The sequence below is a fragment of the Nicotiana tomentosiformis genome, chromosome 1 (assembly GCF_000390325.3).
Source record: "Nicotiana tomentosiformis chromosome 1, ASM39032v3, whole genome shotgun sequence".
NCBI classification, from domain to species: domain Eukaryota; kingdom Viridiplantae; phylum Streptophyta; class Magnoliopsida; order Solanales; family Solanaceae; genus Nicotiana; species Nicotiana tomentosiformis.
Window position 1 is genome coordinate 78,530,076 of NC_090812.1, and position 13,683 is coordinate 78,543,758.

Genomic DNA, 13,683 nt, shown 5'->3' on the forward strand with positions numbered 1-13,683 from the left:
AAAATAATAATGAGTCCAAGAGTGTAGAAAAGAGATCCGTTTAGGACTAAAAATTTATTTAGGGTGGGTTTACCTTTAGCCGAGGTTGGATTTATGGGTGAGTTTCTATGTTTTGCTTGAGTGTTAATTATTTTATATGGTCCAAAAATATAAAAAGTCCATATGGACTGCTAAGTAAGTTTTTTTTCACCGAAAATATTAAGAAATCCAGTTGAGTGATTATCAGTATGCAATATAGATAGTTGAGTGACTTTCTCGTTACAAATTAAAAAAAAATGACTTACTCCATAATTTCGGATAGTTATCATCTGAGTAACGTACTCCTTAGATATTTTTAGTTAAAGTTATCTAAAACACCTTGCCTTTTTTCACACATTCAGATTGAATACTTTCGTACATTACAATTATTATTGACAGCATATGTACAAACCTTCTAACGTGACTATCATTTTGTGCTTTGCATATTACAAAGCTGCATGTGATGTGGGAAATGGTATTCAAGTAAAGCATGCTGAATTGGTTGGAGAATCATTTTCACTGTTTCAACCTTTCAATTCAACCGAAGTTCAAAGAAAACTTAGCAACTTTTTTTTTTTTTTTTTTTGGTAAATTTCTTCTCACATAGGAGTAGTAATTAAGAGGGATAGGAAATAGCCAATTGGACAACAATGGCCATCAAGCTATATATTGGGATTCGAATTCGTGCAATGTGGCTTGCAGTAAGACAAATTTTATTAGTGGTACAGAAATCATATAAAGAAGACTAACATGAGCTGAAAAGTCAAGTTTACGGAAATGAAAGTCATATAATTTGACAGTTTTAAAACAAATTTTATTATCGGTACAGAAATCATATGAAGAAGACAAACAAGAGCTAAAAAGTCAAGTTTACGGAAATAAACATTTTCTGCAATGATTGTGTCAGAAATTGAGGTGTGGAGGTGGGATTTAATTTGTAGGGTCATGGGGAAAAAACAAAGAACCGTCAATTTATTTTATATTTTATTTTTATTCTCAAGTCTTCCTTTTTAAGAAAAACAGGATAAAGAAAATTTTGCAGTTCTTTTTAAATTCAATTTCAATTTTCCAACAGCTTCTTTTGATGAACCTCTGGCATCACACGTATGTTCTTTAACACCTGATGGAGTAATCATAGTTATTAACAAAATAAGAGAATATACTATAATATATGCAGATTATTACAGTTCTGTAACTGGAATTTCATATTAAATTAGGATGAAAGGAACGAATGAAAAAGTCTCTAAATTATGCATTTCCATATTATAGAGCAGCTAGACGGGGCGGAAACCGGATTGAAAATAAGGGGATTATACTCGAACCCATGACCTAGAGTATCTTTTTTTTTTTACCCCTTTGTGAAGGGGTGTTTATAAAAACTCGAAAAATCGAACTAAACCGACCAAAAAAACGGATACTTTTTAGGTTTGGTTTGATTTTGGTTTTAAATTTGAAAAACCGATCAAATTTGGTTTGATTTTGGTTTTAATCAAAAAATAACCGAAAAAACCGAACCAAACCGACTATAAAAGTAGCTATTTAAATTTATTATTACACCTATATATATGTATATTTTTATATAAAGTTTCTAAAATTTTATAGTACATATTAGTCATTTGTATTTTTAGTCTAGTTCTTTGCTATTATAATAATCTAATTCTTTGCCATCTAGTTTGATTGATAGTTTTCTTTTGTTAAGTACAAGAATTTATTTCATATTAAAAATAATCAATTTTTAATTGAGTACTTAAACTATTCATCACTATTTGAGTCAATTATCATCAATATATTTTGGTAAATGATAGATTTCTCAAAAAGCAATTGGTTTGATAGCGTTACGTTGAAAATATAGTCGCCGGAATATGCTTTTGGTAGTGTATGTCTCATATTCAAGAAAAAACCGATAAATAACCAAAAAATCGAAAAACCGACAAAAATTGAATCGATAAAAATCCGACTTAATTGGTTTGGTTTGGTTCCAATATTTGAAAAACCGACTTAGCTGATTTGGTTTCTTTTTAGAAAAAAATCGACCCAAACCGAACCATGAACATCTCCTACCTTTGCGACTACACGGGAAGCTTTCAACAATCAATAAAAACATTTACCGATGCACAGTGTAATTTTCTATATATTCATTGACTATCGTTGGACCAATGTGGCTCCCCAACTGCAACTAGGCAATGCAAAGCTGCAATATTGAATGTTAATGATCTGTAGGAGAATGCTACTATGGTAGAAGTACTGTATATGCAATAATACATAAAATCATGCACTTCCTTCTTGATGATTAGTACAATTATTTTGTTCTATAATTTGTGGTAGTAGAAGTTAGTTGACGAATGTCAATTAATTCACGCGAATAATGAGAGAAGAACATGCTTTTGTTACTCATTATAAATGCCAACATTTAACTACCCCTTCTTTTCAAATTAAAACTAAATAAAAACACAAGATGTACAACAGTAGAAATACTGGCAATCATACCCTTACATCACTTTGTTAAAAAAGTAGTCAAAGTTTCACATCTAAAGAGTAAGGGCAATCCGGTGCACTAAGCTCTTACCTTGCATTTCTGTAGGAGAATATTTCTACTGTTCGAACCCGTGACCTCCTGGTCACATGAGAACAACTTTACCGGATAAGCCTAAGTAACTAACCGAAGATTTTCAGTAAAATAAGTCACATAAATGAGAGCTAACTAAGTAGGTTTACAGGTAGAAAAGAGACGAGGTGTACAGTTGGAGACCTCATTGAATGATGATAATGGCGTTTTATCAAACAGCTAGCTATGCCTGTGACCACCCATTGCTGAAAATCCTTTTTTTTTAATATATATTTTACAAAAAAACCCTTTCAGTTTTTTCAATCTTTCTGTCACTCATAAAAATCAAGATACATGGGACCTAAACTCATGTGAGGTCCTTAACTATGTGTCGGTAAGACAGTCATAAAAACCAGACTTTTTCTTTACATATTGCTAAGTAGTTAAGTACTATAAATATACCCTTTAGTCAGTTGAAACAAACACAACACAACACCATTCAGAATTTACATTTTTTTGGTACAGAATGGGGCTGCAGTCACTTTGTGGCAGAGTCCTCCTCGGACTGTCCCTGACTTTATTACTCTCTAGTTTCTGCTTTGCTGATGACAAGACAATCAAAGTTTTTGGAATTGGAGAATGCGCTGATTGCAAAGAGAATAACATTAACACCATTCATGCTTTCTCAGGTTCTTTCTAATTTAGTTTGAATGCATGTCAATGTGCTATTGTCTCTTTATATAGTTGAGTTGAGTTAAATCCAATTGTATTTTCTAAATATGGTATCGGCCGAACTCATCTCCGTCGTGTTTTCAATGTTGAGCTCCGTTCCATTTGTCTAGTCCTGAGCCTGCATGATGTTTAAGTGTCGCTCTTTATATGATTTTGAAAAATTCTTGCTTCTTGAGCTAGCTTTTGACTGTATTAGGTCAAATATCTATCTTTTTAACTAGTTTAAAAAATTCATTAGCATCTAACAATGTTACATTATTGGTTTCAGGGCTTCATGTAAGCATTGACTGCAAGCTTGAGAATGGAGAAATCAAAACAAGGGGTGAAGGAGAGCTTGACAAAGATGGCAAGTTTGAAGTGTCACTTCCTAAGGAAATGATAAAAGATGGCAAGCTAAAGGAAGAATGCTATGCACAATTACACAGTGCATCAGCTGCACCATGTCCTGCACACAATGGCATTGAATCTTCCAAGATTATGATCATCAAAACTGATGGAAAACACTCATTAAAACCTACTGGAAATGTTAAATTCTCAACAGCATTGTGCACTTCTGCTTTCTTGTGGCCTTACTTTAAATACCCACCATTGCCAAAGTTGCCACCTTTCCCTAAAGATCATCCTTGGAAGAAAAATTTCCCTTATTTTCCACCATTGAATCACTTTGGCCACCCTTTCCCTCTTCCCCCTATTCCTCCCATTTTCAAAAAGCCATGTCCTCCTACAGTTCCAAAGCCAAATCCTCCTTCGGTTCCCGTTTACAATCCTACACCAGAACCACCAGTAGTAAAGCCACTTCCTCCTCCAGTTCCAACTTACAAACCAAAACCAATGCCTCCTCCAGTTCCCATTTACAAACCTAAACCAGAACCACCAGTAGTAAAGCCTAAGCCTCCTTCAGTTCCTGTTTACAAACCAAAACCAAAGCCTCCTTCAGTTCCCATTTACAAGCCCAAGCCTAATCCTCCTTCTGTTCCTACTTACAAGCCTAAACCAAAGCCTCCAGTTAAAAAGCCATGCCCTCCTAAAGCAAAGCCTCCTGCAGTTCCCACTTACAAACCCAAGCCCAAACCAGAACCACCAGTAGTAAAGCCACTTCCTCCTCCAGTTCCAATCTATAAACCAACACCAAAGCCACCAGTAGTAAAACCACTTCCTCCACCAGTTCCAGTATATAAGCCACCAGTAGTAAAGCCACTGCCTCCTCCAGTTCCAGTATACAAGCCGCCAGTAGTGAAGCCACTGCCTCCTCCAGTTCCAGTATACGAGCCACCAGTCGTAAAACCTCTGCCACCACCTGTTCCAATTTACAAGCCAATCCCACCATTCTACAAAAAACCATGCCCACCACTTCCACAGCTTCCACCTTTCCCTAAAGTTCCTCCTTTCCACCATCCATTCTTCCCACCACTTCCTCCTTCTATTCCTCACCCATAAACAAACATTACAAAGCCTTGAAAATTATTTGCAATTTATGAAATAAGTTGATCAAACGCTGGAACATTCAAGAGATATGATGCTTGAGAATGTGAAAGGAAAAGAACAGAGAATAGCAAATTTGATGGGGTGGAGAGTTAGTTTTTACTGTGTTATTTTGTTTAGTTGAGTGTTCATGCAAATGTTTGTACATCTTCAAGTGAATTATGGTCCGGGGAATAATTATGGGTATATCTTGTATGCTAGTGTATACGTTCAAGAATTGATCTCGTTAATTTTCATTGTTATGTCATTCATGGAAACTTGTACTATTCATCTCTTTTTAATATACTGTTGGTTTTTAATTACTCTTTCATGTAATCTAGTACTGTTCCTCTCTTTAAATGTATTTGTTTTTGTTATTCATTGGGCAAACAATAGGTGATCAATTACAGAGTCTGTTTTCAGAAAATCTCCTTTTTTAATCTGAAAATTATGTTGATCATTTTCCACTCTATTAATTTACAAAGTTAATGTATCAATATTAAGAAACTTAGACCATAATATCCATGCAGATCGATAGAGGCAAAACTAGTATGCAGTGATCATTGGCGCGATTGATGGAGATGAAAATTGTGTTGTTAATGTCAATCTTTATCATAATCATTGCTGGCTTAAAATGTCATTTTCCGTTGCTATAAAGAGTCATATTAATTATAAAGCAGCTTCCACGGATACCGACAAATACCATTAAATGTTACCTACTTGTGTAGCTAAACACTCAAACTAGTAATCGGGATTAAGCAATTAACAGAGAATAATTCATTTGCTTTGGGAAGTATATTCTATTCACAACAACAACAACAACCCAGTAAAATTTCACTAATGGGGTCTGGGGAGAATAGTGTATACGCAGACCTTACCCCTACCCCGAATGAGTAGAGAAGCTGTTTCCGAAAGACTCTCGGCTCAAAAAAAAAAAAAAAGACAAAAGGGCAAAAAGGGAGACAATATTAGTATCACAACAACAATCATAGGATAAATAGAAACACCATGAAATCCAGAAGAAAGATGTAAAGTAAAGGGAGACAATATTAGTATCACCACCACAGTCATAAGAAAAATAGGAACACCATGAAATCTAGAAAAAAGATGTAAAGCAAAAGCGATAGCTAGTAAATAGGACCTGCACTGAAAAGCGAAATAGTAATCTACAATATTCCCACTAGTTATCTTAGACAAAAACCCTACATGGCTAGTCCCACCATATTATGAAGTAAGGTACGACTCAACTACCTCCTAACCTACAACCCTAATACTCGACCTCTACATCTTCCTATCAAGTGTCATGTCCTCGGAAATCTGGAGCCTCGCCATATCCTGCCTGATCACCTCTCCCCAATATTTCTTAGGCCGCCCTCTACCTCTTCTCGTGCCCTCCGTAAATAGCTGCTCACACCTTCGTACCAGAGCATCTGGGCTTCTCCTCTGAACATGTCCGAACCATCTAAGCCTCGCTTCCCGCATCTTATCATCAATGGGAGCCACATGCACCTTCTCCCGAATATCATCATTCCTAATCTTATCTATCCTAGTGTGCCCGCACATCCACCGCAACATCCTCATTTCTGCCACTTTCATCTTCTGGATATGTGAATTCTTAACGGGCCAACACTCAACCCCATATATCATGGTCGGTCTAACCACCGCTTTATAAAACTTACCTTTGAGTATCGGTGGCACTCTCTTGTCACACAAGACTCCAGATGCTAACCTCCACTTCATCCATCCTACCCCAATATAGTGTGTGACATCCTCGTCGATCTCTCCTCCCCCCTGGATAACCAAACCAAGGTACTTGAAGCTGCCTCTACTCGGGATGACCTGCGAATCAAGCCTCACATCCACGCCCACTTCCCCTGGCTCAGCGCTGAACTTACACTCCAGGTATTCTGTCTTCGTCCTGCTCAACTTGAAACCCTTAGACTCAAGAGCCTGTCTCCAAACCTCCAGCCTCTCGTTAACACCGACTCGCGACTCATCAATCAGAACTATGTCATCGGCGAATAGCATGCACCATGGCACATCCCCTTGAATATGGCGTGTTAACGTGTCCATCACCAGGGCGAATAAGAACGGACTGAGCAAGAACGTTGGTGTAACCCCATTAGAATCGGAAAATGCTCAGAGTCACCTCCTACTATCCTAACCCGAGTCTTAGCCCCATTATACATGTCCTTAATCGTCATAATGTAGGGAACCGACACACCTTTTGCCTCCAGGCATCTCTAGAGAATTTCTCTAGGAACCTTGTCATACGCTTTCTCTAGGTCAATAAACACCATGTGCAGATCCTTCTTCCTTTCTATAGTTCCACCAACCTTCTAACAAAGTGTATAGCTTCTGTATTCGAACGATCCGGCATGAACCCGAACTGGTTGTCGGATATAGACACTGTCATCCTCACCCTCGCTTCAACCACCCTCTCCCACACTTTCATGGTATGACTCAATAATTTGATACCCCTATAATTGTTACAACTCTAGATATCACATTTATTCTTATACAATGGAACCACCGTACTCTACTTCCACTCATCCGACATCCTTTTTCCCTTAAAAATAATATTAAACAACCTAGTCAACCACTCCAAACCTGCTCTCCCCACACACTTCCAAAATTCCACCGAAAACTCATCTGACCCGGTCGCTCTGCCCTTACTCATCTTATGCATAGCTCCCGCGACCTCCTCAACCTCGATACGCCTGCAGTACCCAAAGTCACGGTGACTCTCGGAATACTCCAATTCGCCTAGCACAATATCCTGATCCCCTTCTTCATTTAGAAGTTTATGAAAGTAAGTCTGTCATCTCCTCTTAATCTGGGCATCTTTCATCAATACTCTACCATCTTTGTCCTTGATGCATTTCACTTGGTCCAAATCCCGAGCCTTCCTCTCTCTCAACTTGGCCAGCCGGAATAACTTCTTCTCCCCACCTTTTCCCCCAATTTCTCGTACATATGACCATAAGCCACAGTCTTAGCCTCTGTGACCGCCAGCTTAGCCTCCTTCCTAGCTGCCTTATACCTATCCATGCACACTCGCCTCTCCTCCTCACCTATGCTACCTACTAACTTCAGGTACACCGCCTTCTTTGCTTTCACTTTACCTTGGACCACTTCATTCCACCACTAGTCTCCTTTGTGCCCACCAGAGACGCCCGTCGAGACCCCTAACACCTCTCTCGCAGCCTCCCTAATACAGTCTGCTGTCGTTGACCACATACTGCTCGCGTCACCACTGCTCCTCCAAGCTCCCATAGCTGACAACCGCCCCTCCAACGCATGGGCTTTATCCTTAGTTAAGGCTCCCCACCTGATTTCTCGGTCTTCTTTGAGTAGACCTTTTCCTCCTCTTTAACATAATACCAATGTCCATCACCAAAAGCCTATGCTGTGTCGCGAGTATCTCACCCGGAATCACCTTGCAATCCTTGCACAACCCTCTGTCATACCTCCTGAGGAGGAGATAATCAATCTGGGTCTTCGCCACCGCATTTTGAAAAGTAACCAAATGCCCCTCCCTCTTCTGAAAGCTAGAGTTCGCAATCACCAACCCAAAAACCTTAGTGAAGTCCAACAATGATGTACCTCCTCCGTTCCTCTCCCCAAAACCAAAGCCTCCATGCACCTCGCCATAACCATCTGCGGTCGACCCAATATGCCCATTGAAATCCCCTCCTATGAATAGCTTCTCAGCAGGCGGAACCTGACGCACAATCTCATCTAACCCTTCCCAGAAGCGCCGTTTAACCTCCTCATCTAGGCCCACATGCGGCGCATAGGCGCTAACGATGTTTAGGGTGCACTCTCCAACCACCAACTTAATAGTCATCAATCTATCATTCACTCGTCTAACCTCAATCACAGACTCTCTAAGTTCCCATCAAGATGCCCATTCTATTCTTACCTTTCTGGACTCCTGAGTACCAAAGTTTATACCCGTCCACGTCCCTCTCCGTCGACTTTTTATATTCTATTTGTTGAGTTATAATCTTCTAGGAGTACTTTTTAAACCAATGCTGCACTTACCTTTCAGTTTTAATTTTTCATAACCTTTGCTTTTAATAAATTGTCAGAGTTGACAAGAAAAGATGAACAAACAAAAGGGTGAAAAAAGAACAATAGAGAAAAGAAAATACTAGTGCATGGGCTTTTAATACTTGTTTCTTGCTTTGATTTGAGAAATTGCACAACCAGTGTGCCGTATATACATCTACAAGGATTTGACAATTATTGCTTGACCATAATGACAAGATTAACAAATTTGATAGGTTTATATGATAAAGTGATAAGTAAACAGAAAACAGATTACAAGCCATTTATAATTACTGAAATACTCTTCTTGCACAAATTATTTAATAAGAGAAGAAAAACTTTAGTAGAACCGTAGTGAGGTCTGGGAGGAAAGGTCTAAGAAAAGGTTGAGAAAATGAACCTCTATGGCCCCTCAAAATTTTAACAGCCCATATTTTTCTCCGTTGACATGAAATGTTCCTCCGCCCCAAACATATTACATCTAATAGCCCGAAATATTTATTTTATATATTTTTTGTATAGTGACAGTCTATTTTGTATATTTTTTGTATAGTGACAGTTTATTTAGTGTATATTTTGTATAGTGACAGTCTATTTTGTATATATTTTGTATAGTGACAGTCTATTGTATATAAATTGTATAGTGACAGTGTATTTAGTATATTTTTGTATAGTGACAATCTATTTTGTATAGCAACATTTTACTTAGTATATTTTTTGTATAACGACAGTCTATTTTGTATATATTTTGTATAGTGACAGTCTATTATATATAAATTGTATAGTGACTGTCTATTTTATATAATATTTATATAGTGACAATGTATTTTGTATATATTTTGTAATATACCAATATTCAAATCTATTTTCACCGAAAAAATACATAAATATCCATGTAAATATATACTAATGGTGGGCCTGAAATTAAATTATTTAAAACTGTATACCATGTATTGGTTCTAAACCAAACTACAATTGTTCCTTAATAATACACATGGATGAAATAGGTTACAAGGAAAAGGATTTCTAGGATCCTTTCTGGCGGCAGAAACTAAGGAGAATAAAACCTCCCTCATCAAGATCATAAACGCTACTTTAGCAAGTAAATCTCTTCCTCAAGGATTTGCAAGAATCATCAATTCTAACGAACTCCACCGTACAACATCTCATCAAGTCAAATTCACATCAAGGATTAGGCCATCAATTTAATCCCCGGAGACACCAAAGTCAAAAGGAGTTGCCGGAGAATCGTCGGAGCAGCGGCTCAAGATAAAATCAAAGATGGAGGAAGAGAGTTCAAACTATAATTCCAAGTCTTTGGCTGAACATCAGCGACATCCGCTTGCCGACGTAGTGGAGGAGTGCGTTAAGCGGTGGTTTCAAGACACTCTTAAGGAGGCTAAAGCTGGGGATACAGATATGCATGTGCTTGTAGGTCAGATGTATAATTCGATGGCTAGCCACTAGAATTACTTTTGGGCTATAAAATATATATTATAATTTTGGGCTACCGAGTGTTATAAGTTTGGCCCGAGTGGTTATAAATGAATTTTGCTGGTTCGTCAAGCAAAATGGACTTGGGCTTAAGCTTTGTGCTTGTATATCTTTCCTTCTTGAGCTTTATGGTCATATTACAAAATCTTCACCTTGGCTCTGATACCATATCTCATATAGGCAGAAGCCTATTTACTAGAATACATGGTGGAAGAATGAATTTGGGGACCAAGTTCACATGACATTTGCCATGGCATCATATTCACTATAACAAAATTTGGGGACCAAGTTTTCATGACATTTGCCATGGCATCATATCTACTATAACAAACTTAGAGGCCAAGGATTTCTTGCTATAAATAGAGGAGTTTCTCCTCATTTGTAAACACACCAATTCAAATATTTTTCACTCTTGTCTTTCTTTCTCCTCCTTTATTTTATTATAGAGTATTTTGAAAGAGAGTGAGCATTGGAAAATACTTGTGTGAACCCTTTCTTTGGAGTGATCTTGTGAGGTTATTCTCATGGGATATTTGGGACTAAGTATAGTATTTCCTCTAATTATGTACTCTCCTTTTTACCTTTGTTGATATAGTAAAATTGTTCCTCTCCGCTTGCGGTTGCAGTTATTATCAACTTGCACTGTCTTTGTTATTGTCATTATAACGTTATTTGGCTAAATTCTGCACTATCCGGGTTACATATTCTAACAAATGGTATCAGAACCGGATCTAATCGGGTTAGTTTCAGTAGTCAATATGTCTCTAACAAAGACTTATGTTGTGAAATTTGATCGAAGTACAAACTTCAAAATGTGCCAATTAAATATGGAAGCTATCCTAATTCAGGATGGCTTATATTTGGCACTGCAAGTAATGAAAAAGAAGCCGGATATAATGACGGATGAGGAGTTTGCTGTCTTTGACAAAAAGACAAAAACAAGTATCATTTTAAATCTCTCAAATGAGGTTCTGCGTGAAGTTGCTATAGAAAGCTCAGCCAAAGGCATATGGGAAAACATGAAAATCATGTATATGAAAAGAACAGTAGAAAATAAGCTTTACCTAAAGTAGAAACTCTACACTTTTCGTATGGTTGAAGGTACCTTTATACTTACACATCTTGATACTTTGGATTCCCTTCTTATGTATTTAAGTAATGTAGATGCTGAAATCAAAGATGAGGATCAAACTGTATTATTGTTTGTTTCCTTACCACAGTCATTTAAGCATATAAGAGATATTGTGATTTATGAAAAGGATAATATCTCTTATAAAGATATCAAATCTATATTGAAATTAAAAGAATAAATAGATAGAGATATTACTGAAAAAACTAGTGGGAACCAAGGGGAAGGCTTGTTCATAAGAGGTAGATCCAATAAGAAAAATTCAAGTAGTGAGAGACCTAAATCAAGGTCAAAATCCAGATACACAAATGTCATGTGCAAATACTGTCATAAGGAAGGTCACATTATTTCTGAATGCTTTAAATTGAAAAACAAAGAAAAGTATACAGAAAAGAAAAATGAGCACAAAAATACTGACATTGCCGAAGCAAGTGTAGTTGCTGATGAGACTGACAGAGCTATTTTTTTAACAACTAATAATAGTTTCAAATCTAACAATGAGTGAATTTTAGATTCGGGTTATTCTTATCATATGTGTCTCAATCGGGATTTATTACCACATATGAATCTATTGGAGGTGGAGTTGTCTTGATGGGCAACAATGCTGCCTGCAACTTTATTGGAGAAGGTACTATCCAAATTAAAATGCACGATGGCGTGGTGAGAACTCCCACCAATGTTAGACACATTCCTGACTTGAAGAAAAATCTCATCTCTTTGGGCTTTCTAGAATCTCTTGGGTGTAAGTACACAAGTGAAGGTATAGTTCTGAAAGTTTCTCATGGTGCTCTTGTAATCATGAAAGCACGCAGATCTGTTATGTTGTACACTCTATTGGGATCTACTGTTACATATGCTATTGCAGTTTCAACATCAGATAAATCCGATTCTGACATCACCAAATTGTGGCATATGCGATTGGGGCATATGAGTAAAAAAGGTTTTTCCATCCGCAGCAAAAGAGATCTCTTGTGTGACCAAAGTACCGAAAATATAGAGTTCTGTGAACATTGTATGTTTGGGAAGCAGAAAAGAGTCAGCTTCAAATATCCAGCCATTCATAGAATAAAAGGTACTTTAGATTATATTCATTAAGATCTTTGGGGTCCTTCGCGTACCCCGTCAAAATGTGGTGCTAGGTATATGTTAGCTTTCATTGATGATTATTAAAAGAAAGTTTGGGTTTATTTCCTGAAAAATAAATGTGATATTTTCTTAACTTTCAAACAATAGAAAGTTTTGATTGAGAAGCAAACAGGAAAACATATTAAGCGACTTAGAATAAATAATGTCTTGGAATTTTGTAATGATGAGTTCAACGAATTTTGCAAGAATGAAGGAATTACTCGATATCGTACTGTGAGAATGACATCACAAAAAAATGGTGTGGCAGAAAGGATGAATAGAACTCTTTTGGAGAGGTCTCGCTGCATGATTTCAAATTTTGGGTTGACAAACGCCTTTTGGACAGAATCTATCTTTACAGCTTATTATATTGTCAAGCGTGCTCCTTCTGCACCCTTGAACTTTAAGACTCCAGAGGAAATGTGGTCAGGTACTCCTGCTAATTATTCTAATTTAAAGATATTTGGTTGCCTTGCATACATGCATGTAAATGATGTAAAATTATAGCCAAGGGCTTAAAAGTGCATTTTCTTTGGGTATTCATCTGGGTGAAAGGATACCGATTATGGTATCCTGATCCCATAACACCAAAATTTATAATAAGCAGAGATATAACCTTTAATGAATCCTCTATGTTACATTCTAGAAAAGAGTCTCCCAGTTCTTGTAATATAGATAAAGGAAAAAATACATAGAAGTAGGTGGATGTTGAGATTGGCATTCCTTCTGAGCTAGGCTCACCAACTTTGGAGCAAAATATAGTTGAAACTCCTGAAGTTGAGCCAGAAGCTGAAATTCCTGAAGTTGAGACTCATAAAATTGAACCGGAAGAAGATGAGTATTCTATAGCCAAACATAGACCAAGAAGAGAAAGTAAACAACCATTACGGTTTGGAGATTATGTTGCAATTGCTTTTTGAGTTGCACAGGAAACTGAAGAAATTGGAGAACCATCAAAATATTCAGAAGTAGTTTCTGGTGCTGATTCAGCCAAGTGGTTGATTGCAATGAATGAAAAAATTGAGTCTCTCCACAAGAATGGTACTTGGTCTCTTGTGAAGCCACCATCAGGAAAGACAATTGTTGGTTGTAAATGGGTCTTCAAGAAAAAAAATGGCATTCCAAG

General features: G+C 37.2%; 1 protein-coding gene across 6 annotated transcripts; it reads left to right on the top strand.

Annotated features, from left to right (window-relative positions):
* Positions 1 to 3,002: 3,002 nt before the first annotated feature.
* On the top strand, positions 3,003 to 5,079 carry LOC104104321 (proline-rich protein 4). Of its 6 annotated transcripts, none has more exons than XM_070186026.1 (4): positions 3,003 to 3,252; positions 3,564 to 4,130; positions 4,161 to 4,259; positions 4,368 to 5,079. In XM_070186026.1, exons 1-4 carry the CDS (start codon positions 3,090 to 3,092, stop codon positions 4,730 to 4,732), a joined length of 1,194 nt encoding a protein of 397 aa, XP_070042127.1. In that variant the 5' UTR covers positions 3,003 to 3,089; the 3' UTR covers positions 4,733 to 5,079. The 6 variants fall into 6 exon arrangements, with proteins under 6 accessions (XP_070042127.1, XP_070042129.1, XP_070042123.1 ...); XM_070186028.1 differs by lacking the exon at positions 4,161 to 4,259 and adding an exon at positions 4,131 to 4,154 and having other exon boundaries at positions 3,564 to 4,094; positions 4,356 to 5,079; XM_070186022.1 differs by having other exon boundaries at positions 3,564 to 4,259.
* Positions 5,080 to 13,683: the final 8,604 nt, after the last annotated feature.